The following is a 23,514-nucleotide window of genomic DNA, read 5'->3' as shown; positions in this document are numbered from 1 at the left end:
TACCATGCTCTTGTCCGTTTTTCCTTTGATCATTGACATCGTTCACATTTCCCTACGCTTTACTTCACTAACATCACAAATATTCAATGATTCCATAAACAAAACAGTAGCTATGTAAATAGTTGATAGAACACCTTACCCCGCGCTGTCTTGAGAAACAACGATATGGGTGGGGTCTACGAGTGGCAAATTTCATTGGTCGTGATGGCGTAAAATGCTGTAATATTTTTAAAGTACTGCTAAACGTAAGGTTTTTGAAAGTGTTAAAATGGCGACAGAAAAAAAAAAACATTGATTTCCGAAGTTTACCACTGTTGATGTCACTGCGTCTTATGCACCACCCTATCTGACACGTTAAATGAGTTCTTCATCTCTGTTGTTTGTGTCCTTTGTGACGTCCTTAAAACAGTAAGTTTCTGTTCAGAGTGATTTTCACTTTTGTTTGCCTGCCAGGCAGACAGAGTAAAAGTTTTATCTCGCTGCTCTGCACATTTGCGATCAGGATGAATTCGGAGACAAAGTACTGCTAAACTACAGGTTCATGTTCCGATTCATGTTCAGAATCGAACATTCAATTGAAATCAAGTTGTTCCTCGAGCACAAGCTGACCTTTGTAGACAGAAGGACAGACAGACGTAAACCAATTGCCTTAACCCCACTCTTCGCTTTACCTGTGTGCGGTAATAATTTGCACGTACTCAAATCTCATTCCCGAACAACATTTATTACATCATCATCTATTCCGATCGATCAAAGATAAATGTCACAGCAAAATACAGGACCTCTCATCATGACAACATCATGGAGAGTTGTTTCTTGGTGTAGTGAAGGCAGTTATTAGTGAAGACTACAAATTGTCTGTGATGGTAACGTCTGTTTGATAATAATATATCAGTGGCCTTCAAGTGAGGACAGAATATTTTTCAAGAACGATAATACTCGGAAGAACTTTAAACCTGTCCTACTCCATCAATCTGCCCCCACAACTACCTGCAATCTTCTGTACATGCAATCAATCATTCATTCATTTATTCTTTCATCTGTGTCTGCATGGCTGATGTATGTTTTCTTGTCACTGCCCCATTTGTCGATAATAATACAATTCCTCTGTTGTTTATCTCTTCCATGATCCTCAGCGAAAGTAGCATTAATAGCAGCACTTCAGATGTACACCGAGTCCAATGAATGTACTGAACATATTTGTTAATTGTTCCGAGTTATGTTTGCATGAGTTAAGATATTTCAGTCTGTCAATGTTCCATCCTTTGAGTAGTCTGTGCATCCTTGCCACTGCAGCAATCTGAGAAACCGTGGCAGCTCCTTGTGTGACATGGCGATTCTTGTAGTGGACATCATGCACGGCTTGGAGCCACAGACTATCGAATCCATCAACCTCCTCAAGAGCAAGAAATGTCCCTTCATTATTGCCTTGAACAAGGTACAAAGTAGTTGCTGCTGTCATGTACGTTGTATTAAAAGTGTTGTGTCGGGTGCAACGTTTTTCTTTTGTTTTCTTAGGACTTGGACTTGGGGAAGACAAACTTACTTCAGCTTTAGTGTTTATTACTTGTGACTACAGTTTTCCCCAAAAAATGGCGTTTTAGTTTAAGTTTTAAGTTTAAAAAAAAGTTTTAAAAGTCTGGGTGACAGCGCCGTACCACACGATACACCAGCTTACACCTACTCGTTCAGAAGCAGATCCACCAGTGCATCAAAACAGCATATTTTGACGCTGTTTTAACAAAGCTTCTGAAAGATCGATGAAGTTGAAACTTCACACCTGAACTTGATGAAATGGTGTGAGTAAATCCTGAAGAAAAAAAAAATAAAAAAAAAAGAGTCTGTGGCCCTTTTGGGTCTACGAAGGTGCTCTCATAAGCATGCATAATATATTTTGTAGTACATACATGAATAATAAAACACGGGCAATTCCCCTGGGCGCTCACCTGGTAGCGACTGGGTAAGATAAGCAGAGAATCACTGCTAGGCGTGGATGACCCACAAAATATGTAATGGAGAAGAAAGTGAATACCTATGGATTTTTTTTTTTTTTTTTTAATGCTATGAACAAACTTTGGTACATCACGGGTCATAAAGATAGTGGTAAAGTTTCATCGAAATTGCATGTGTAGTTTCTGAGAAGAAAGCAAATACATATTTTGGAGGACAACCTCTGTGGACTCCCTTAGGGCCCGATTTTTCTTTTTCTTTTTTCTTTTTCTTTTTCTTGCCATGAACAAACTTTGGTACATGCACAGTGATGAATGTTGGGGTAAAGTTTCATCGAAATCGTATGTGTAGTTTCAGAGAAGAAGTTGCAAGTATTTGTGGATGGACGGACGGACGGACGGACAACGCGCCATCCCATAAGCTCCTCGTCACTACGTTCCAGTTGAGCTAAAAATCAAGTGACTTTATTTAAACTTCAATAAAATAACTTAGGATTTGACTTGAGACTTGACCATAATGACCTGAGACTTGCTTGGGACTTGGACAAAAAACTATGCATTTGACCAAATCTGTAAACTTCCCAACCTGGATTTCTCCTCCTGGTATGTCCTCCCTCCTGGACTGAGTAATGACTAACTATCCATTCGATCTCACTTGTTCCTCTTCTACCCCTTTTTGTCCCATCTGACCACTTTCTTGTCAAGGCCCACATCTTTTTTGGCTCTTGTAAGGGAGCAACCTCAATGGCACAGAATACAGCTGTTCACACAGGCCAACTGGCAGGGATTTCAATCTGCCCTCTCACAAAATGGATTGAGCAACCATTTCTACAGCACCTGATATTGATTCTACTTGGGAATATGGTACTTTCAAAAAGATTACTTTCTCTCGTGCAACAGCTTATCTCATCCCTATCTGCAAATTTCCAAACCAGCATCCTGACCCTGGTACACTTAATCCTGCAGGGAGGTGGTTGTTGTCGAGCAGCTAGCTTTCTCAGCTTGGAAAGCTAACTCGCCTGAGGGTAACTTTCATTCATTCGATAAGGCTCACAACAAGTGTGTGTCCGTCCTGAGGCAAGCCAGAAGACTTAATACAGCATCGCAAACCTCAAGGTCGAACTCTCCGGCCAGTCTTCTTTATCCAAGTCTTGTTGGTACCTTGTCAACTCTGTCTCTGGCGTATGCTCCCCCTCCACCATGTCTCTCACCTTAAATGGCAGAACAGCATACTCAGCCAGAGATAAAGCAGAATGTCTAAACTCTGTCTTTACCTCCAAATCTCGTGAATCCATCCCATCCAGCTCTGTCCCCATCTTAGCCCCTTGTACCCTCTGTACACTGGACTCTGTGTCCTCTTCACCTGAGGAGGTAGAGAAAGTTCCTTCCGGCCTTGACCCTGCTTCGGTGATGGGCACAGGTGGCATTAGTGTACATGTCCTCATTCCTGCTTTACCATTCTTGCTTCCCCTTTGTGTGCCCTATTTAATGTGTCCATATTTGACCGCCTCTTATCGGCCTGGAAGTCAGTAAATATCACTCCCATCTACGAGAGGGGTGCAAAAACAGACCTTATACATAACAGATCAGTGATCTTACTTCCAATTACAAGCAAAGGCATGGAATTCATCTTTGTTGCTGATGTCAGCTCTTTCTTGTTGTCAAAAAGCTTCATCTCCAACCATTAGTTTGGATTCCGTCTCGGTCACTTAACTCTGAGTATGCATGCTGTGCTCCTCTCTCAGTAATAGTTGGACACCCTAAATCTCAATCAAGAGCTCAGGACCATCTCCTTGAACATATCTCGGGCATTTCACAGGGTTTGGCATCCTGCTTTGCTTGTCACACATTCTGCCGATGTCATAAAAGGCTGCCTTCATTCCTAGATTTCTGACTTCTTCCATTCATGCTGTCAACATGTTGTCAATGGAGTCCAATCTTCCTCTTTCCAAATGGAAGCTGGAGTTTCCCACGGCAGTGGATTTTATTTTATTTTTGTACGTACAAAGTCGAGGCTTGTGGAAGACCTGGAACACTCAACATATCAGAATGCAACAGAACAAAAGGAACAGCAAAGGGAAACACCAACAACGGAGTTGTTCAAAAGGATAAAATGGAGGGAGTCTTGGAAAAATAAGAGAATTGAGGGCAGGTTGGGCTCATTCTTGTTCCTCATCTGTATAAATGATCTATCTGATGCTCTGGAAAACTATCTGTTTCTTTTTTGCAGACGACTCCACATTGTGTCGTAGAGTACCCCCATCTCGCTGCTAAACAGAATGCAGCTTTGTCCCTCTTCGCTGATCTGGGAATGATTATAGTCTGATAAATAGACCATGAACTTCAATCCTGAAAAATATCACTGTCTCACCCTGTCACTCCGGGTATATCGTCAAACAAACTCAAGTGTCTGTTTTCACGGTCAGCCACTGAAAGAGGTTCGGTCTCTTGAACCTCTACACCTCACCATTAGCCGTGACGTCTCCTGGGCCAATCGTGTTGCAAAGATTTCCTCGAAAGCCAGCCGCAGACTTTGCAACCTCTGTAGATCCAAGTTTTTCCATGGAAATTCAGAGCTACACAGTCGATAATGCCTTTGTCTGTAGCTCAATGGAGTGCTGCTCTCCATTGTGGGCTGGCATGTCTCTGTCTCTGTCTCTGTCTCTCTCACTGGATTCTGTGGAATCTCAAACTCTCAACATTATTAGAGCCTCACACGATGATGCCGGAGTACGAGGACTCTTGCTTTGACATCTCAGGCAGGTTGGTGATCTCTCCATTTTCTCCCATCTCCTCTCCAATATTGCTCCCTCGAGTCTCTCTGCCCTCGGATCCTCCTCAACAACCCCATGATGCATTCATTCTTCCAATAACCCACTTCTGGTTAAACTTCCAAAATCCGGGCTGACTGCACACCTCAACTCTTTATTTCCTCCCTTCTCCCATCTCTGGAACTATCTTCCAGAAGATGTTCATTTTACTTTCCTCAGGGCTTCATTCAGGCAGTGTCCCACCCACCACCTTATGTCATCCCCCATCCTGACTCATGATCCTTATTGGCTCCATCAACCCTTCCTAGTCCAACCCTCTTACTTGCTGATTTCAGTGTTTTCTCCCCCACCCCCTTGCTAGCTGTGCCCAACTATTACCCTGCTACCTAACGCTGTCAATTTCAGCTTAATCTACAATGAACCTGAATATTGTAAAGAAAACAGTTTAAGCTCCCCCTCTCCCTTTTTTTGTGTATTCTCCGCCGTATTAATTATGGTATCCGTTGTCAGATTGATCGATTGTACGACTGGAAGCGTGGATCGGATTCTGATGTAGTGTTCACCATCAAGAAACAAAAGAAAAACACGAAGGATGAATTTGATTCACGCGTTAATGCTGTCATTGCACAATTTGCTGAGCAGGTGGGTTGAAATGCTTGAACTGCACTCACATTTTAACTTAACGTGTGGTTCACATGTTAAGGATGCCTAAATGGTAGTACTAATTCCTTCACCTCTCCTCCCACCCTCACCCCAACCCGTCCCTGTCCTAGATTTTCCCCTCCTTTTTCTTGTCTTTGTTATTTCAACCTCTTTTTGTCTTTTCTCCCACCTTGAGAACATACTTAACCTCTTCCCCCACCTCCCCCAGCCCCCAAATTTATTACATCTCCTATTTCTCTCAACGTTTCACTTGTTTTGCCTCCTTCGTCACTCTTATAAAGCTAATGTGTAGATGCTGTCAAACCTGCTGTCACTTTTATTTGTAATTGTAGACTTTATTTATTCGGGGGTGGGGGGAGGAGGAGGTAGGGGGGGCTGAAGTGGAATATTAAATTGTTTTTGAAAGTACACCCAACGTTTCTCATATGACGAGTGATGTGCTGCACTTGCGAACGGATATAAATTGATTTCCCTTTTTCTGTAATTCACTTTGCTCCTCAAATTGAATTCCAATGTTTTTTTTTTTGTTGTTTTTTTTCTTCTTACGCAGCATATGAATGCTGCTCTTTTTTATGAAAATAAAGATCAGCGCACGTTTGTCTCCATGGTGCCAACGTCTGCACACACTGGTGATGGGATCGGGAACATCATTGCATTGTTAGTGGAGCTCACGCAGACACTGCTTGCTAAGCACATCTGCTTTTCTGAAGAGCTCCTTGCACAGGTCATGGAGGTGAGTATTTGGTTTCAAGGTTCGATGTTAAGTTGATTTTCCCCGATTTCAACACAACATGACGTCACATTACGATCATTGCCAGGTCAACAATCTTGCTTTAACAGATCGTGCGAAAGCATCTTGAAACCGCGGGCAGAGTATTTATAAGCTGGACGGTTAAAGTGTCGTCGTACACGGAATTTTTTTTTTATGTTAAACACCTGGTGAATGAAATGGACCATTAAATAATCATCTGGTATGATACAGTACAATATCTTGACCACTGGGTGTCTTTGCCCTTGAAAATTAATTTGAAGAACACTGTGGTGGATCATTTGTTTACAATGAGGTTTACTCATCGCCGAGGCCTTTTGTTTTTCTTTGTTTCTGCCAAGGGTAGTTTGTTTGTCTCTGCGACTGGCCATTATTTTTTTTCTCCACCATTTATACTGTGCCATTGTCTTTTGCCTGTTCCTTCTCTGCAGGGTCATGGTTTTCACCTCGGCCCTCCGTGCAGGACCATCATTATCACCTCCCCACCGTACCATCGTCTTTGTCTCCACCCTTTGTGCCGGGCCGTTGACTTCATTTCCACTATTTGCACCGGGCCATCATCATCAGTCTTCACCTCCTCCCTCCACGCTTTACTGTCATCTTCGCATCTGTGTCTTGTCGTCATTCTTGCCTCTGCCGTCCACATGTTGCCGTCTTTTCACCTCCGCCCTCCACACCTTGTCATCGTCTTCGCATCTGTGCCTTGCCGTCTTCCACGCCTTCACCATCCACGTATTGCCGTCAACTTCACCTCCGCCCTCCACGCCTTGCCATCGTCATTGCCTCTGCCCTCCGCACCTTGTCTTCGTCTTCGCCTTCGCCCTCCGCACCTTGTCTTCGCCTCAGCCCTGCACTCTTTGTCATCATCTGCACCTCCACCCTCCATGCCTTGTTGTCGTCTTCACCTCCACCCTCATGGAATTTCCTCTTCTGTTGGCTCATCCTGTTTTTTTTTTTTTTTTCAACCCCCATTCTTCCACCCCTTTGCTTGGAAAGTATTATGTTGAGTACAAGTTAATGTATTTTCTTAATTTTATTATTCGGTTATTTCTCATGAATAAACTCGTGGAGTGGGTCCCAGTGTACGTCCGTGTACATACGACCGTCAACATTTGACGAAAACATCATCTCCTCACAAACTGCCCAACCGATATGGACCAAATTTGGTACAATACATCAGAACAGTGAGGTCTCATGGGGGTGTGCTCCTCGTCCAGATCCCCTTCCTGTAAGACCCTCAAAAGGGAGTTTCACCTCAAATTCAGGTAATTTATTTTAAAATCTTCTCGGAAACCGCCGGCTCGATACAGACCAAACTATTTCATGAAACGTAAGACCATGCCATTAACTTTTAAGTTGTGCTCCCCATGACTGTACCATTTCAGTAAGGGGGGGCATGGCCTCTTCCCCCCCCCCTAATCCCTCATTTTCACCCCACCTGTTGTGGAAATAACCATCAGTCGCCCCACGGGGCTATTATTTCAGTTATCGTGATTTAAATTTCACTTGTTTCCTGTCCTGGATATTAAATACAATTGAGTTTGACATTTCAATTCTATTTATCTTCCAGGTGAAGGCTATTCCTGGCCTTGGCACCACAATTGATGTCATTCTGACAAATGGGTGTCTACGTGAGGGTGCCACTATTGTCCTGGCAGGTGTTGACGGTCCTATCGTGACTCAAGTCCGTGGACTACTTATGCCCCAACCATTGAAAGAGTTACGTGTGAAGGTATGATTCTCAGAGTTCTTTCAAAATATTTTGTGTTCTCTTTCGCTCCTCTTCATACCATGCATCGTAATCTATGGTTACCTCACCACTAATATATCTCGGTGCCTCACCTTTCTTTGATTTGTGTTGTACCTCGGTGCACCAAGGTTTATGATGTAGCTTGCACATATGTCATGTGTCGGATGAAGACGTGAAGAGACACCATTGTACTTGTACTCGTATATCAGTTCCTTCAACTTTGGTTTTCTGCATCATGAGGCGGAGCTTCAAATGGGAACGCTAAACCGGTCAGCCCAAAAGCATAACTCTCAGAATGTTGAGGAACATGAACACAACAAACAGATATTTAGCTGATGGTGATGAACGCAACAAACGGTGGTGATGATTCGAAGAGGAACTGCATCGCTGCGTGCCCACCTTCCTGCCTTGCCTGCAGGCAGATTTACGGATGGAAGGAAGTTCCTGCACGCTATTCACGTGCACTCACGCCTGCTCTATCGTATTTATGCGATTGCATTTATTGTACGTCTGGCAGCAATGGTTCTCAGACTGCGTGCTGTGTTCCACCGCTAACCACGCTTGTATTGAAAAGTGGTTTTCTGTTGTCGCTGCTGTTGGAATGTATGCAATATTTTCCCAATTGGCCGCATCCATATTGGTGTGATCATCCCTCGGGCAATTATCGGTGCAACCCCATCCCCACAGGCTTGTTGACGGGCGTTGGTCCCGCCGACCCCTCGTTGCGTAGTCGTGCCTACTTTTTTGTGGAATCCTTTGAAGTTGTTGAAATTTCGAGTACTCATGGACCTTCCCACTAAAAAATGCTGCAGATTCGTATTTAAACCGATTTGGAGTAAGCTGTCAGAAAAGAAGAAGAAGAAGAAGAAGAATTACAGTCGGACTATTTTGAGTCGCTTAGTTTTGTAGCTCAGCGATGATGTCCAAAAGTTTAATGAGTGTTATGGGATGTGAAATCCTCCACAGACTCGTGGGCACTTTATTGATTTATAAAGCTTGTATCTTGGTGGATGTTTCTTGAGGTTTTGTGTTGTATTAAATATTTTCTGACAAGGTTCCTGACGAGGGACGTTGAACCAATGTATATCATCTGCATAACTTAGGTTTTTCTTTGTCCCTCCGATAGTAATACCACCATCAAAGTCTTTGAGTAACTTTTGCATGTTATTCTCAACTTAATTTTCACGCGTCCGTGCACGCCATTGTGTATGGCATATGTCTTTGCATTTGATTAATCATTATCAAATTTGTCACCAACATTTGTCTGGATGCCTGGTGTTTGCTTCATGGTTAGGGTGGTGGGCTTGGGATCCTAGGATCCTGAGTTCAAATCCCCCTCGGCTGTTGAACTAATACCAGGTGGGGTTGACACTGCCTGTCATCCTTCCGAGGTCGGCAAAATGGGTGCCAGCTTCCTGGTATCCTGTGTCGGAGTGGCGACCCATCCAGGATTGTGCCCAATAGCCAAGGAGACTGCTTAGGCGGCACCAACGCTCTGCGCAGAGTATGGTCCCAATGGATGGATTTTCCTGGCATACCTGCTGCCAATAATACTTGCCATTTTCCCTTTTTGCTTATTAACACAGAATCAGTACGAAAGGTGTAAAGATTTGGTGGCTGCCCAGGGAGTGAAGATCATCGCAAAGGACTTGGAGAAGACACTAGCTGGTCTACCTTTGCGTGTAGCCTACCATGACGATGAAATTGCTGTGTTACGGGTATGGATGTTTGAAACGCCATCACCTCTTGAGCTTTTGGAACAAAAGCACCTGCGATTTTTTTTTTTTCTCTCTCTCTCTCATGCGGTTTCCTCCCCTGTACACTTTCAGGATGAAGTGGTGAATGAGCTGAAGAACACTCTGAATTCCATTAAACTGGAAGAACATGGAGTTTATGTTCAAGCTTCTACACTTGGTTCCCTTGAAGCTCTGCTCGAGTTCTTGAGACTGTCTCGCATTCCTGTAGGTTTTGTGTTTCATTATTTTTTCCTCATTTGCTCCCACCTCGTCTCCTTTATTCATCCCACTTTAGATTACGCTTAGATCCTTCTTTTAATTGTTAACCACTTTTACTTATTCATCTTTAGTCTTGGCCTGAAGGGGTTGCCAAGAATATTGCAATGCTCCGCGCACGCGCGTCTGTCTGTCTGTCTGTCTGTCTATCTTCACTTTCAAAAATAAAATAAAATTCTGCAACCACTTCTCAGATCGATGCAAAACTTTAAACATAGGAGGGATCCCCGTAGAGAATATTTTACTAATAACTTTGATGTCATAGGTCACATGATATGGCATCCATATTGGATTAAAGAGAAAAAAAAAATTGGGCAATCTTTTTCACTGAAACCGCTCAACAAAAAAAATTGAAACTTGGCATATGTCATCAACTCCCCATGGGGCGTATAGGGTGATTACGATGACATCATCGGTGAAGTGGTATTCCCACCATAATTGGTTGCATTAAAATCCTTATCCGAAAAATCAGAAACTTCATATATCTGATGTACGAGCCGATGTGAGTGAAAAATGTAATTTATGACGTCCTAACCAATGGCAAGACACTCTGTGACATCATAGGGTGCATGGATGATACAGGTATCTGGGTGATAATAATAGCGTGTTCGGTTAACGATGGTATTTTTATTCAGAATGAACGCGCGAGGTGAGACTATATGTGCTCCACGAGTGCAGTTCTCGTTGTTTGCCGTTTCATGCACTTTGAAAATGTCATTAATTGATGAGCCAATTTTGCTGTTTTTCTTTTTCTTCTTTGTTCAGTATGCAGGAATTAACATTGGTCCAGTGCACAAGAGAGACGTCATGAAGGCATCCGCAATGTTGGAACATGACAACCAGTGAGTAATGTCCATTTTTCTCCTTGCGGTCACTGATTTGGCAGCGTTGATCGCCCCCGATATTTCACTTTTATTGTTGCCTTCAACCTGCACAACAGGTACGCGGTTATTTTGGCATTTGATGTCAAAGTGGAGAGAGAGGCGCAGGATATGGCGGACTATCTGGGTGTGAAAGTATTCAGTGCAGACATAATCTACCACCTCTTCGATTCCTTTATGAAATATCGTGCTGACATCAGGAGGAAAAAGCAAGAGGAGTTCAGGTATGTGATTTGTCCTCTTTTTCTATAATATCAAAGCTAATGGAAGAGGTTGTTTTGTGAAAATTTTTTTTGCAAATTACGCTGAAATTGTCGGCGCGGGCAACCCCAGCAAGTTACAGAAGTCTGATGTTGAGGCACGAATTCACAGCAGTCAGAATGCATCACTCGTAATTGTTGGGTTGAGTTGTCAGTGACAAAACTGGGGGATGGTCTAAGATTACAGCCTCAAGGAGGGCAAAATTGCATGCAGCAGCGCCATTCGACTGTGGAGTGTCGTATTCCATGACACAACGGATATAAGCTTTGTATGCCATTTGTTGACTTTGACTCCTCCCTCCACGGTTTAAGACAGCAGAGGAAGGATTTGACCTTGTGAAGAATTCTGATGCATTGGCTGGATTTTGGAGGTCAGCTTCGAAATTTGATCTTCCCAGCACTGGTTATCACCAGTAATGAGGCCCAAAGTATATCTCTCAGAGGCTGACCATGGAAATATATTGGTGGAGGGGGAGGGGGGGGTCCTTCCAATACTTAGAAATATACTTCTGAGAACAAGGGTCTTTCTTGCACAAAGTCACTCATGTGGGTATAGCATAGAATAATTGCCCAAAGCAACCAGCTACTTCAGAGATCGATGAAGATCTGATAGCCATTCTAAGAGGGAGCACTGGGTTCCATGAGTTGACAGTTTGGAAATCAGTGTGGGGTGCCTGACAAAATTGAATGCAAGATGCTGGAAGATGAGCAAATCGATTGCGATGTCTTGCTTCGTTCTCAGTGCCAGAAGGCATTTTCTCTGCAGCACGTCCACGTATCTGTCTGTGTTGACTGTCACTCTTTGTCTGACTTCGTTCTCAAAGAAGAAAGGTCCTATTATACCACTTGATCTGATAGCACGCGAAACTGTTGCTTTCGCTGCAGAAACAGGTTGTTCCATACGTTCGTGCGGTTTGTATTTTAACAAAACTTGCATGTTCTGTTTATTCACGTGGCCACTGAAACGGCAATGGGCCTCATCACTAAATAAGACGTCGATAAAATGGCGGTGCAAAATTTGTACCTCTCCCTCTTATTTATTTTGGTCTGGTGCTGCAGTAACTATCTTGTACTGATGACAGTTTCAGGTCATCGTGTATTATTCTGGCCACGGTCTTGCGAGGAGTTCCCACTAGCTGTGCAAGTTTAGCAAGATAATGTTATTTGGCATTATTGTTATTCAAATAATGTTATTCAAATAATGGCAGCTGTTTCAAAGGTTGCACATCGTTTTTAACCACTCTGTATATTGCCTTAATTGTGTAATATCTTGGACGATTTTGCCTTGCAGACATATTGCCGTCTTTCCTTGCAAACTCCGCATCATGCCACAATTTGTGTTCAAAAGCCGAGACCCGGTTGTGGTTGGAGTAAATGTGGAGGCTGGACAGTTGAAGATTGGAACAGTTCTTTGTGTGCCCAGCAAGGGGGTGAGTTGGCCTTGAAGGGGAATTGAATAAGAGAAAACTATTACCTCTTACAAGTTTTCATTCTGTGTTTTTCCACTGTTCATTTAAAGTTTAGCAAGAAACGGTGGCCATTTTGAGGTGGGGGGGGGGGTGAACTGAGTGAATACAGGTTGTGTGTGTGTGTGTGCGTGTGTGCATGCGTGCGTGCGTGCGTGCGTGCGTGCGTGCGTGCGTGCGTGCGTGCGTGCGTGCTCTCTCTATATATATATATATATATATATATATATATATATATATATATATATATATATATATATATATATATCTCTCTCTCCTCTCCTCTCCTCTCCTCTCCTCTCCTCTCTCCTCTCCTCTCCTCTCCTCTCCTTTCCTCTCCTCTCCTCTCCTCTCCTCTCCTCTCCTCTCCTCTCCTCTCCTCTCCTCTCCTCTCCTCTCCTCTCCTCTCCTCTCCTCTCCTCTCCTCTCCTCTCCTCTCCTCTCCTCTCTCTCTCATTGCTTTTTTGACCTTAACCTAATTTTAAGGTCATGACCCAACTATTGACATGTTAACATATTTTCACCACAACTCAACTATGGTTTGTCCAATCAGAACTAAATTGCCCTCTCTGGATAGCCAAGAGCATTTAGCATTTAAACTTAACTTCAATCATCCCCGTTCGGGTAAAAGGTCAAGGTGAAATACCGTTCTGAAAATAAGAAAAAAAAATAACAAAAAGAAGAACACATTGTTCTTGTTGTCACTCAATTTTGCCAATGTGGGTTCCAAGATGTTTTTGCATCATAACAGCGTACCTGCACTGAAGTTGTGCACCTGATATTTGTTTAGTGTCCTTGACCTACTTTTTTCAGATTGTCACCTAATTCACACAAAAAAAAACACCTTTTTCACCATCACTTGAATAATTTTCCTCCGATTTTCATGATGTTGAGTTTTATGGACAGATTGTAGACTGAGATACTTTTTTTTTTAAATCTACGATCTATCCATAAATGTTGAAGCCCAAGGTCATATGGTGGTCCAAACAAAATATGACCTTCATTGAATTGTGGGCCAAGGGTAAGCCTCCCCCGCTCAGGGGAGGTATGTGTGCTGACCCTTAGCGATCGCTTTGTGATCTCAGATATCTAGTTTGTTTGTGCTCTTCCAGGAGGATAGCAGAAATATCCCTTATTTCATATTTGAATATACACCAGTGAGTGAATAAATTCCAATAATTTTTTTTCACCTCTGAAATATATCATGTATCTAAACGTTGTCGTGTTGTAAAACGTAAATGTGATCACCTGTGAAGATTATGAAAGCTGTAATATTGTACTCGTCTTGCATTTATATCTTACTCATCAGAAGCTTCTAAACTTGCAGATTTGATTTGAATTTTGCTTATTTTTTTAACAATGGAGTATCGTGTGGCCAAGAGATGTGCTTGTGCCTTTCTTCGCAACTGTACAGTTCATCGACATTGGAATTGTGGGAGGAATAGAGGTCAATCACAAACCAGTGGATGTGGCACGGAAAGGACAAGAAGTGTGTGTGAAAATTGAGGCGGTGTCAGGAGAGACGCCCAAGATGTATGGACGACATTTTGAAGCTACGGATTTTCTCGTCAGCAAGGTGAAGTATAAACACCTGCATTTTACGATTGTGCTTTGTTGTCGACGCTTTATTTCAGAGGACCTACGTGTTTGGCGTCCTGTCGCCACGGCCAAAATGAGAACTGTGGTTGTGGATGGGTTGCCAACAATCTGCCATAACTCGGCCATCCACAACCACAAAGTGGGTTTGCAAGCATCGTGCATGTACATGCGCTGCCCCTCAATTCATGAATGTCCATTGTGAAGAAAGGAACAGGTGGAAAAGCATGCTCGACGCAGCGTTTGTTTTCATGATTTATTTGTCATGATTTGGTTGACTCTTCAAACTCTTCCTCAGGCATCATACAGTTGGGCTAGTGCTTTCTTCTCCCTGATTGTAGTTGTGGCTGATAATTAAGAATGGGTAAGTGCAGAGGAAAGTTATGTATGTCACTGTCACTGTCCCAATCGGCACATTTACACTTCAGCTTTGAGGCCATTTGGGATTTGGCAGAGCCGCATTAAGTTGTTCCTAACCAATCCGATGGGTCGTGGGTGGGTTGTTGCACGGCGAGTCACCCACTCGGATACCATTGCCGTTGCAGCCAATTCACGCTGTGTAGAAGCAGCCAATCAGTCATCGCTCTACTTGATTTTGGAAAGGGAAAAAATGGCAGACATTCCTGAGTCTTTGTTGGCAAAGAGTTTGTGTCACTGCTGGGAAACCATGCAAGTGCAGCTACTGACTTCACCGTGGTCAGAAGAGTCTGCACAGTGCCAGTTAAGTCGTGCGTGATGTCACTTAGGAAAATGTTACATATTATTATTCGTGCTGGGCTATGGTGTGAACGCCAAACGCACTTTCACGCTCACCGGTCTGGTCCCAAATGGCCTCGAAAACTTTGTGTTGTAAACGAGTCTTCATAGGAACGAGGTGAGAGAATGGTTGATACTTGTTTCCAGCTGGATTGATTGCTTGAATCTTCTCACACTGTGATGTGACATCATCATCGGATGATTCAAATATCCTCTTGTTTTGATCTCTCCGAGCACTCCCTCACCATCGAGCTGCAGCAGAATCAATTTCTTGTATCGCACTTTTCATTTCAAAGTAAAATCTCAATGCACCTGGCAATGAAAGAAGAGATAATGGTTAAAGTTTTTAAAAGGATACCGTGGGATCTTTAACCTCCACCAACTAATTCTAGCAGGTGGGACTCCCAGTTTATGATCCATCCGAGAGAAGGCACACACATGGACACCTCACTAAGCCTACAAGATACCAGGATGACCGTTTGTAGCTGGGCCGAGATTTGAATCCAGGCGAGACTGCTCAAAGGCGAGTGTACGTACCTCTTGGCCATCCTGTGGGCCCAGCATATCTGAATGATGCTCAGTCACCAAAAGTTTTTTTGTTTTTTTATCCAATGTTGAAGAATAACCAGGAAATTCCTCTTTTTCTCTCGACTACATCGAGGCTCGTGAAAGTGTTGTGAGATCAGAAATGTACATGGGAACCAATTTATTTTTGGCTTTGAAGGTTATAAGCAATCTTTTAATACCATATACATACATACATGCATACAGTGGGGAGAACAAGTATTTGATACACTGCCGATTTTGCAGGTTTTCCCACATACAAAGCACGTAGAGGTCTGTAATTTTTATCACAGGTACACTTCAACTGTGAAAGACGGAATCTAAAACAAAAATCCTGAAAATCACATTGTATGATTTTTAAATAATTAAGTTGCATTTTATTGCATGAAATAAGTATTTGATCACCTTCCAACCAGTAAGAATTCCGGCTCTCACAGACCTGTTAGTTTTGTCTTTAAGAAGCCCTCCCATTCTCCACTCATTACCTGTATTAACTGCACCTGTTTGAACTCGTTATCTGCATAAAAGACACCTGTCCACACTCAATCAATCAGACTCCAACCTCTCTATAATGGGCAAGACCAGAGAGCTGTCTAAGGACATCATGGACAAAATTGTAGACTTGCACAAGGCTGGGATGGGCTACAGGACAATAGGCAAGCAGCTTGGTGAGAAGGCAACACCTGTTGGCGCAATTATTAGAAAATGGAAGAAGTTCAAGATAACAGTCAATCTCCCTCGGTCTGGGGCTCCATGCAAGATCTCACCTTCTGGAGCCTCAATGATCATGAGAAAGGTGAGGGATCAGCCCAGAACTACACGGCAGGACCTGGTCAATGACCTGAAGAGAGCTGGGACCACAATCTCAAAGAAAACCATAAGTAACACACTACGCCGTCGTGGATTAAAATCGTGCAGCGCACGTACATAAAATCCCTCTGCTCAAGCCAGCGCATCTCCAGGCCCGTCTGAAGTTTACCAATGACCATCTGGATGATCAAGAGGAGGAATGGGAGAAGGTCATGTGGTCTGATGAGACCAAAATAGAGCTTTTGGTTTAAACTCCACTCGCCGTGTTTGGAGGAAGAAGAAGGATGAGTACAACCCCCAGAACACCATCCCAACCGTGAAGCATGGAGGTGGAAACATCATTCTTTGGGGATGCTTTTCTGCAAAGGGGACAGGACGACTGCACCGTATTGATGGGAGGATGGATGGGGCCATGTATCGCGAGATCTTGGCCAACAACCTCCTTCCCTCAACAAGAGCATTGAAGATGGGGTGTGGCTGGGTCTTCCAGCATGACAACGACCCAAAACACACAGCCAGGGCAACTAAGGAGTGGCTCCGTAAGAATCATCTCAAGGTCCTGGAGTGGCCTAGCCAGTCTCCAGACCTGAACCCAATAGAAAATCTTTGGAGGGAGCTGAAAGTCTGTGTTGCCCAGTGACAGCTCCGAAACCTGAAGGATCTGGAGAAGATCTGTGTAGAGGATTGGGCCAAAATCCCTGCTGCAGTCTGTGCAAACCTGGTTAAAAACTATAGGAAACGTCTGATCTCTGTAATTGCAAACAAAGGTTTCTGTACCAAATATTAAGTTCTGTTTTTCTGATGTATCAAATACTTATTTCATGCAATAAAATGCAAATGAATTATTTAAAAATCATACAATGTGATTTTCAGGATTTTTGTTTTAGATTCCGTCTTTCACAGTTGAAGTGTACCTATGATAAAAAATTACAGACCTCTACGTGCTTTGTAAGTGGGAAAACCTGCAAAATCGGCAGTGTATCAAATACTTGTTCTCGCCACTGCACATCCACAGACACACATACATACATACATACATACATACATACATACACACATGCATACATACATACATACATACACACATGCATACACACACACACACACACACACACACACACACACACACACACACACACACACACACACACAAACACATGCATACATGCATACATGCATACATACATACACACACACACACACACACACATACACGCATACATACATACAATCACATGCATACATACAATCACATACATACATATCTCATACACACACATACATACATACATACAATCACATACATACATACAATCACATACATACATATGGCATACACACACATACATACATACATGCATACATACAATCACATGCATACATACAATCACATACAATCACATACATACATATCGCATAGACACACTTACATATATACATTCATACACATACATATAATCACATACATACATACATACATACATACATACATACATACATACATACACACATACACACATACATACTACATACATACACACATACATACACACATACATACACACATACATACATACAAACACATAATCACATACATATCACATACATACACACACACACACACACACACACACACACACACACACACACATAATCACATACATGCATACATATAATCACATGCATACATACATATCGCACACACATACACACATGCATACATGCACACATACACACACGTACATACGCACGTACATACACACATACACACACACACGCACGCATACACACACACGGACACACATACATGCATACAATCACATACATATATACATACATTCACATACATACATATAATCACATACGTACAATCACATACATACATGCATGCATACACACATACACACATACATACTACATACATACACACATACATACACACATACATACATACATACAAACACATAATCACATACATATCGCATACATACATACATACATACACACACACACACACACACACACACACACACACACACACACACACACACACACACACACACACACACACATAATCACATACATGCATACATATAATCACATGCATACATACATATCGCACACACATACACACATGCATACATACACACATACACACACACGTACATACGCACGTACATACACACATACACACACACACACGCACGCATACACACACACGGACACACATACATGCATACAATCACATACATATATACATACATTCACATACATACATATAATCACATACGTACAATCACATACATACATACATACATACATACATACATGCACACATACAGTGGCCTGCAAAACTATTCACCCCCTCCAAAGTTTTCACATTTTGATGCTCTCTGAGTTTATTTCATGATGCTCTCAAATCAAAGTTACTATATATAGTCTTCACAAACTACTCCAAAGTGATAAAATTTTAAAATTCAGATAAAATATAAATAAGTTGGATTAACAGTGAAAATCAGATGACTCTCAGTTACAGAAGAATTCAAACCCTTCACCTAATTAACCCTAAAGCACTTCAGGAGTAAATTATTTGTTTGAACGTTTACAAAATAAGTGTAATAGATTTCACCTCTGTGTAATAATCAGTGGTTTAACTTAAAAATTAAACTCCTCCACTTATTTAAGGAGTTTTATTGTGAAACTCACTTGGTAAACCAACAGCATAACCATGAAAACCAGAGCTTTCCAAAGAATTCAGACATGAAGTGGTGGAGAAGCATCGTTCAGGAGAGGGTTATAATAAGATTTCAAAGTCGCTCATTTCCCTCTGAGTACGGAGAAATCCATCATTAACAAGTGGAAGACATATCATACCACCCAGACTCTACCGAGATCAGGTCATCCATCCAAACTCAGCAGCCGGGAAGCAGGAAACTGGTTTGGCATGTAATTGTACATCGAACAATGACTTTTAAAGATCTGCAAGGCTCTTTGTCCAAGATGGGGTCAGTGTTCATCAATCAACAATAACCAGTTCCCTTCACAAAGCTGGCCTCTCTGGACAGGTGGTAAGAAAGAAGCCATTACTTGTCAGGATAGAAGGGATAAGTGCAGGAGAATCCTCGATGAAAACCTGCTTGAGTCAGCCATGAATCTTAAACTGGGTAGGTGATTCACATTTCAGCAGGACAATGATCCGAAGCACAAAGCTAAAGTCACACTGGAGTGGCTGAATAAGAAGGAAATAAATGTTCTTGAGTGGTCCAAAGTCCTGACTTGAACCCAAATGAACATTTATGGCGAGACTTGAAGATTGCAGTCCATTGACGATCCCCATCAAACTTGGCAGAACTCGAGCAATTTTCACGTGATGGATGGGCGAAGAATTTCACCATCTCGCTGTACAAAGCTGGTGGAGACCTACCCACAAAGACTCGTAGCAGTCATTGCTGCAAAAGGTTCTTCCACCAAGTACTGTCCAAAGGGGCTGAATACGTTTACAACCAGTGAATTTTGACTTGTACACGTGTTTTTCACAGGTATTCCTGACATGTCACCTCCTTCAACTATAACAGTGTGTTTAGTTTGATCTCTTCAATCATTCATCAGATAGTTCATTTGGACAAATTGTTTTTTACGTAGTTTGTAATTAATCCAAATGTGGCATTATTGGTAGAGGGGAAAACTATTGCAGGCCACTGTATCTGTTTGCACACCGAGCCAGTGAGGACTCTACGATTGTAATGATGTTCTCAAAATTACCAAATGAACAAGCTCAGCATTGAACTCTGCGTTATGTAACCGTGTGTCCAATTCTGAATATGTTATCATGGCCTCGGAAAGGATACTGGTGAGCCTGCTTAACGACATTGCAGTCATCAAAGTATGATATTTGGAGAGAAGAGAAGCTGACGTTTCGGGGCTTTTCCTTCGTCAGAGCACAAGGGAAAGCACTGGCACAAACCCTTTCTCTTTTGCTCCGACAAAGGTAAGGCCCGAGACGTCAGCTTCTCTTCTCTGCGTGGCGGATCAATCGCCGTTTGAGGTATTTTATTCCCTCTTTGTCCTGACTTCTTTTGCCGCCCACACAAATCGCTAATTTTGTGATGAGATTAGCGATTACATTCCGATGATGTTTGGCGAGTATGAAGCAAAAAGTCTCAGTAATCTTCTTACTTCGGTGTGATCGGATATGAGCAATATTGCGCCGATTGAAGAAAATCGATTTACAGATTTTAGCAATATGCAAAATATGGGAGAGAGAGTTCGATTTGATTCCTTTTCAGAGATTGTGTTGTTTCTCCAAGTTTCACAATCTAGCATTGAATTTTTAATAACATAAGTGACCACGGGCATTTCGGTGTTTTTGTGAACCCCAAACGAAGCGTCTGCCCCACTGAGGGCTTCTATTTTGGGTCATGTCTGTGCATCCGTCCGCAGCCTATGCTCAAAAACGACCGGACATATTTATTTCGTGTTCGGCACGTGTCTGCAAATTATGGGACAGAATAGTACAGCGATTGTGCAATGTATGATTGGGAACCATTATTTATTAATATACACTTTACCATCTCCACGACCATGAATTGCTTGTTTTTATCCCCCGCCACGTGGTGGAAGGGGGATATTGTTGTAACCCGGCTGTCCGTCCGTCCGTCCGGCTGGGCGCCAACATTTATAGCTGTGAGTGCGATAACTCATAAACTGTTCCCCATATCAATTTGAAATTTTTCATTGGCAGGGGATTCCCCATCTCTAATGGGTATGTTTTTATCCCCCCCCCCCCCGCCACGTGGCGGAAGGGGGATATTGTTGTCACCCGTCCGTCCGTCCAGCTGGCTGGGCGTCAACATTTATAGCTGTGAGTGTGATAACTCATAAACTGTTCGCCATATCGATTTGAAATTTTTCAATGGCGGGGGATTCCCCATCTCTGATGGGTATGTTTTTTTTCTTGCTTTTTTTTTTTTTTACAAGGAAATTTTGCACAGGAGGCCATTCGGCCCATCATGCCTGCACCACACCAATACCAGATTTAATAAATCCGTCAATACCCCTTCCCTTCGTGTATAGCCTTTTGGCTGCACTGGTACTCGTTTCGCTGACCACGGAAGGATGACAGGCTGAGTCAACCCACTGGTGTTAATTCAGTGGACACCGGGGCTTGAACTCAGGACGTTAGGATCCCAAGCCACCACCCTAACCGCTAAGCCAACACCAGGTTAATATAATTTATTTAAGTAAACTTTACCATCTCCACCACCTACATATTTGTTTCATAATTAAAATGTAAAATTTACACATCGCATTTTAAGTTTAAGGTGCAGTTGCGGAGCTGTCCTCTGTCCTCTGAAAACATCCTTGTTGATTCTGTGCTGTAACTAATATTTGATCTTTCACGAGCGAAGATATGGTAGATGAATGCTGTTCTCATGGACAACTTTCATGCAACACATGTATTGACTTTTGATTGCTGGTTTCCTGCAGATCAGCCGGGATTCGATCAATGCTCTCAAGGACTGGTTTCGAGAAGACATGCAGAAGTCCGACTGGCAACTCATCATGGAGTTAAAAAAGACCTTCTGTATCTTGTAATTATGGAGGAGCTCATTCCACCAAGAGTTGAAGAAAGGTTCTGTGGAAAGACCAGTCACCTATGTTTGAATTCAGAACTGATTCTCTCTAAGAGGACCCCTTGAAGTGCTGCTCCCTTCAATCCATCCAAGTTCCACCTTTGGCTTTTCTCAGAGCTAGCACGACCCTTTTCTGCGTTGACTCCATCCTGCCTTACTCTCTGGTACAGGACCGATGATGCAGCTCAAAGCCAACTTCTCTCCAGATATTCAATCTTGAGGCCTTTGTGAAGCATTGGTTGGAAAGGTTTATTGAAGGTTGACTTGCTATATGGCGCCAAAAATGGCCTTGCAACTGGCGGTTTTCTGCTCGAGATTGATGTCATTTCATCACATTTTGTTTTTACGACTTGATGCACGTTCTTTTTTGCCAAAAAGGAAACAAATAGATTAATAAATGCTGCCGTTCACCTCTTGACTGAATGCCGTCTTGTATCAACTTGGAACCTCAAACCTCGTGATGGCTATTATTGGCATTGGGGACTCGCAAATCCATAGGCCTCAAGACGTCCCTCCAAGTGGAAAACTATCGGCACGAGCGTCTGCCGTTTAAGCTCGGCGCAGGATGTTTGGTTTGATGGCTCGGTGTCGTAGCTTGCATTTGCATATTCTAGATATGCAAATGAACAGTGAGGTCAGAAAGTGGCAGTTGATGCTTAAATATTTTAGAATCAGGATTGTAGTAATCGGTGAGGAAATTATGATTTATTGAAAAGAGAGGGGGATTTTTTTTTTGTTTGTTTGTTGTTTCTTTCTGAGCATTGCCTTGTATTTCCCTTAACTGTATTTATTGCAGCCCCTTCTAGTTACAAACTCTTCTTCAGAAACGTGATAGATGTGTGGAAATTATATTATTGTAATGGGTGAACAAATTCTTTGTTCAACCATCATGCATTTTCTCTCTGCCACTTACTTTTTGCTCAATACCCAATTAATAAAAGATCCTATTCTCTGTTTTCGGTCCGTCACCTCGATCTCCTTTTTGTTGTCATAACCTTTTTTTCAAGCTCATCTTTGCAAATGATCAACCGAGTACATCATTGGATCATCATGTTATAGGTTCCCTTGTAAAAGGTTTACATTTTGAGAGAGTTTTGTTCTGATTAAGAAGGCTCAAACGAGTTGTTTCTGGTGACAGATGTCTCTTTGTAATGAACTTCTTACTGAATGGCCCATTGCAACCTGAAAACGTACCTGTCTGTCCCTTCACTGGATTCCCCCTTTACCCACTTCCCCCTCTATTTATCATCTCCTCCGTTCACCGATTCACCCAGTCCGCCAAATCCATTGGGTCATCCCTGAGTCTGCTTCAAATTGAGCATTTTTAGTTATTCTGTGGCGCCATCTACTTTCAGCAAGTCAATGGTTGCGAGGTGGTGATCATTAAAAAAATTAGCATAAGGTTCAGAAAAGCGATAGACATAAAGTAACAGTATTGCACCTATGATAGCAGCTGATTGTTCAGGTGTGCAATAACCTCGCTGGTGCTCCTGCCTCTCCAATGCTCAGACTTCAGCATGGGACACACGGTTAGCTGCTTGACAATGTTGCTTCTGGTTCTCCACAGCTCTGATTTCACGTGTTCGCTTTGAGCGACTTGTTTTCCTGCCATTATTTTTCTTTAGAAGCATGTT

At 42.6% G+C, this 23,514-nt stretch overlaps 1 protein-coding gene across 4 annotated transcripts in view; it reads left to right on the top strand.

Annotated features, from left to right (window-relative positions):
• EIF5B (eukaryotic translation initiation factor 5B) overlaps nt 1–22,836 on the top strand; it is a 138,706-nt gene extending 115,870 nt beyond the window's left edge. For all 4 annotated transcript variants that reach the window (XM_085899780.1, XM_085899779.1, XM_085899778.1 and 1 more), the window contains 11 exons: nt 1,297–1,438; nt 5,231–5,362; nt 5,934–6,116; nt 7,723–7,884; nt 9,489–9,620; nt 9,732–9,863; nt 10,680–10,756; nt 10,855–11,019; nt 12,347–12,485; nt 13,936–14,097; nt 21,735–22,836. In XM_085899780.1, the coding sequence (XP_085755906.1) occupies nt 1,297–1,438; nt 5,231–5,362; nt 5,934–6,116; nt 7,723–7,884; nt 9,489–9,620; nt 9,732–9,863; nt 10,680–10,756; nt 10,855–11,019; nt 12,347–12,485; nt 13,936–14,097; nt 21,735–21,842 (1,534 nt within the window). In that variant the 3' untranslated portion in view covers nt 21,843–22,836. The remainder of the gene's footprint in view (nt 1–1,296; nt 1,439–5,230; nt 5,363–5,933; nt 6,117–7,722; nt 7,885–9,488; nt 9,621–9,731; nt 9,864–10,679; nt 10,757–10,854; nt 11,020–12,346; nt 12,486–13,935; nt 14,098–21,734) is intronic.
• Nucleotides 22,837–23,514: the final 678 nt, after the last annotated feature.

This window comes from Eptatretus burgeri, chromosome 10, assembly GCF_056783735.1.
Source record: "Eptatretus burgeri isolate ZD-2024b chromosome 10, Ebu_testis_v1, whole genome shotgun sequence".
NCBI lineage: Eukaryota > Metazoa > Chordata > Myxini > Myxiniformes > Myxinidae > Eptatretus > Eptatretus burgeri.
This window is presented reverse-complemented; position numbering and strand designations above follow the sequence as displayed.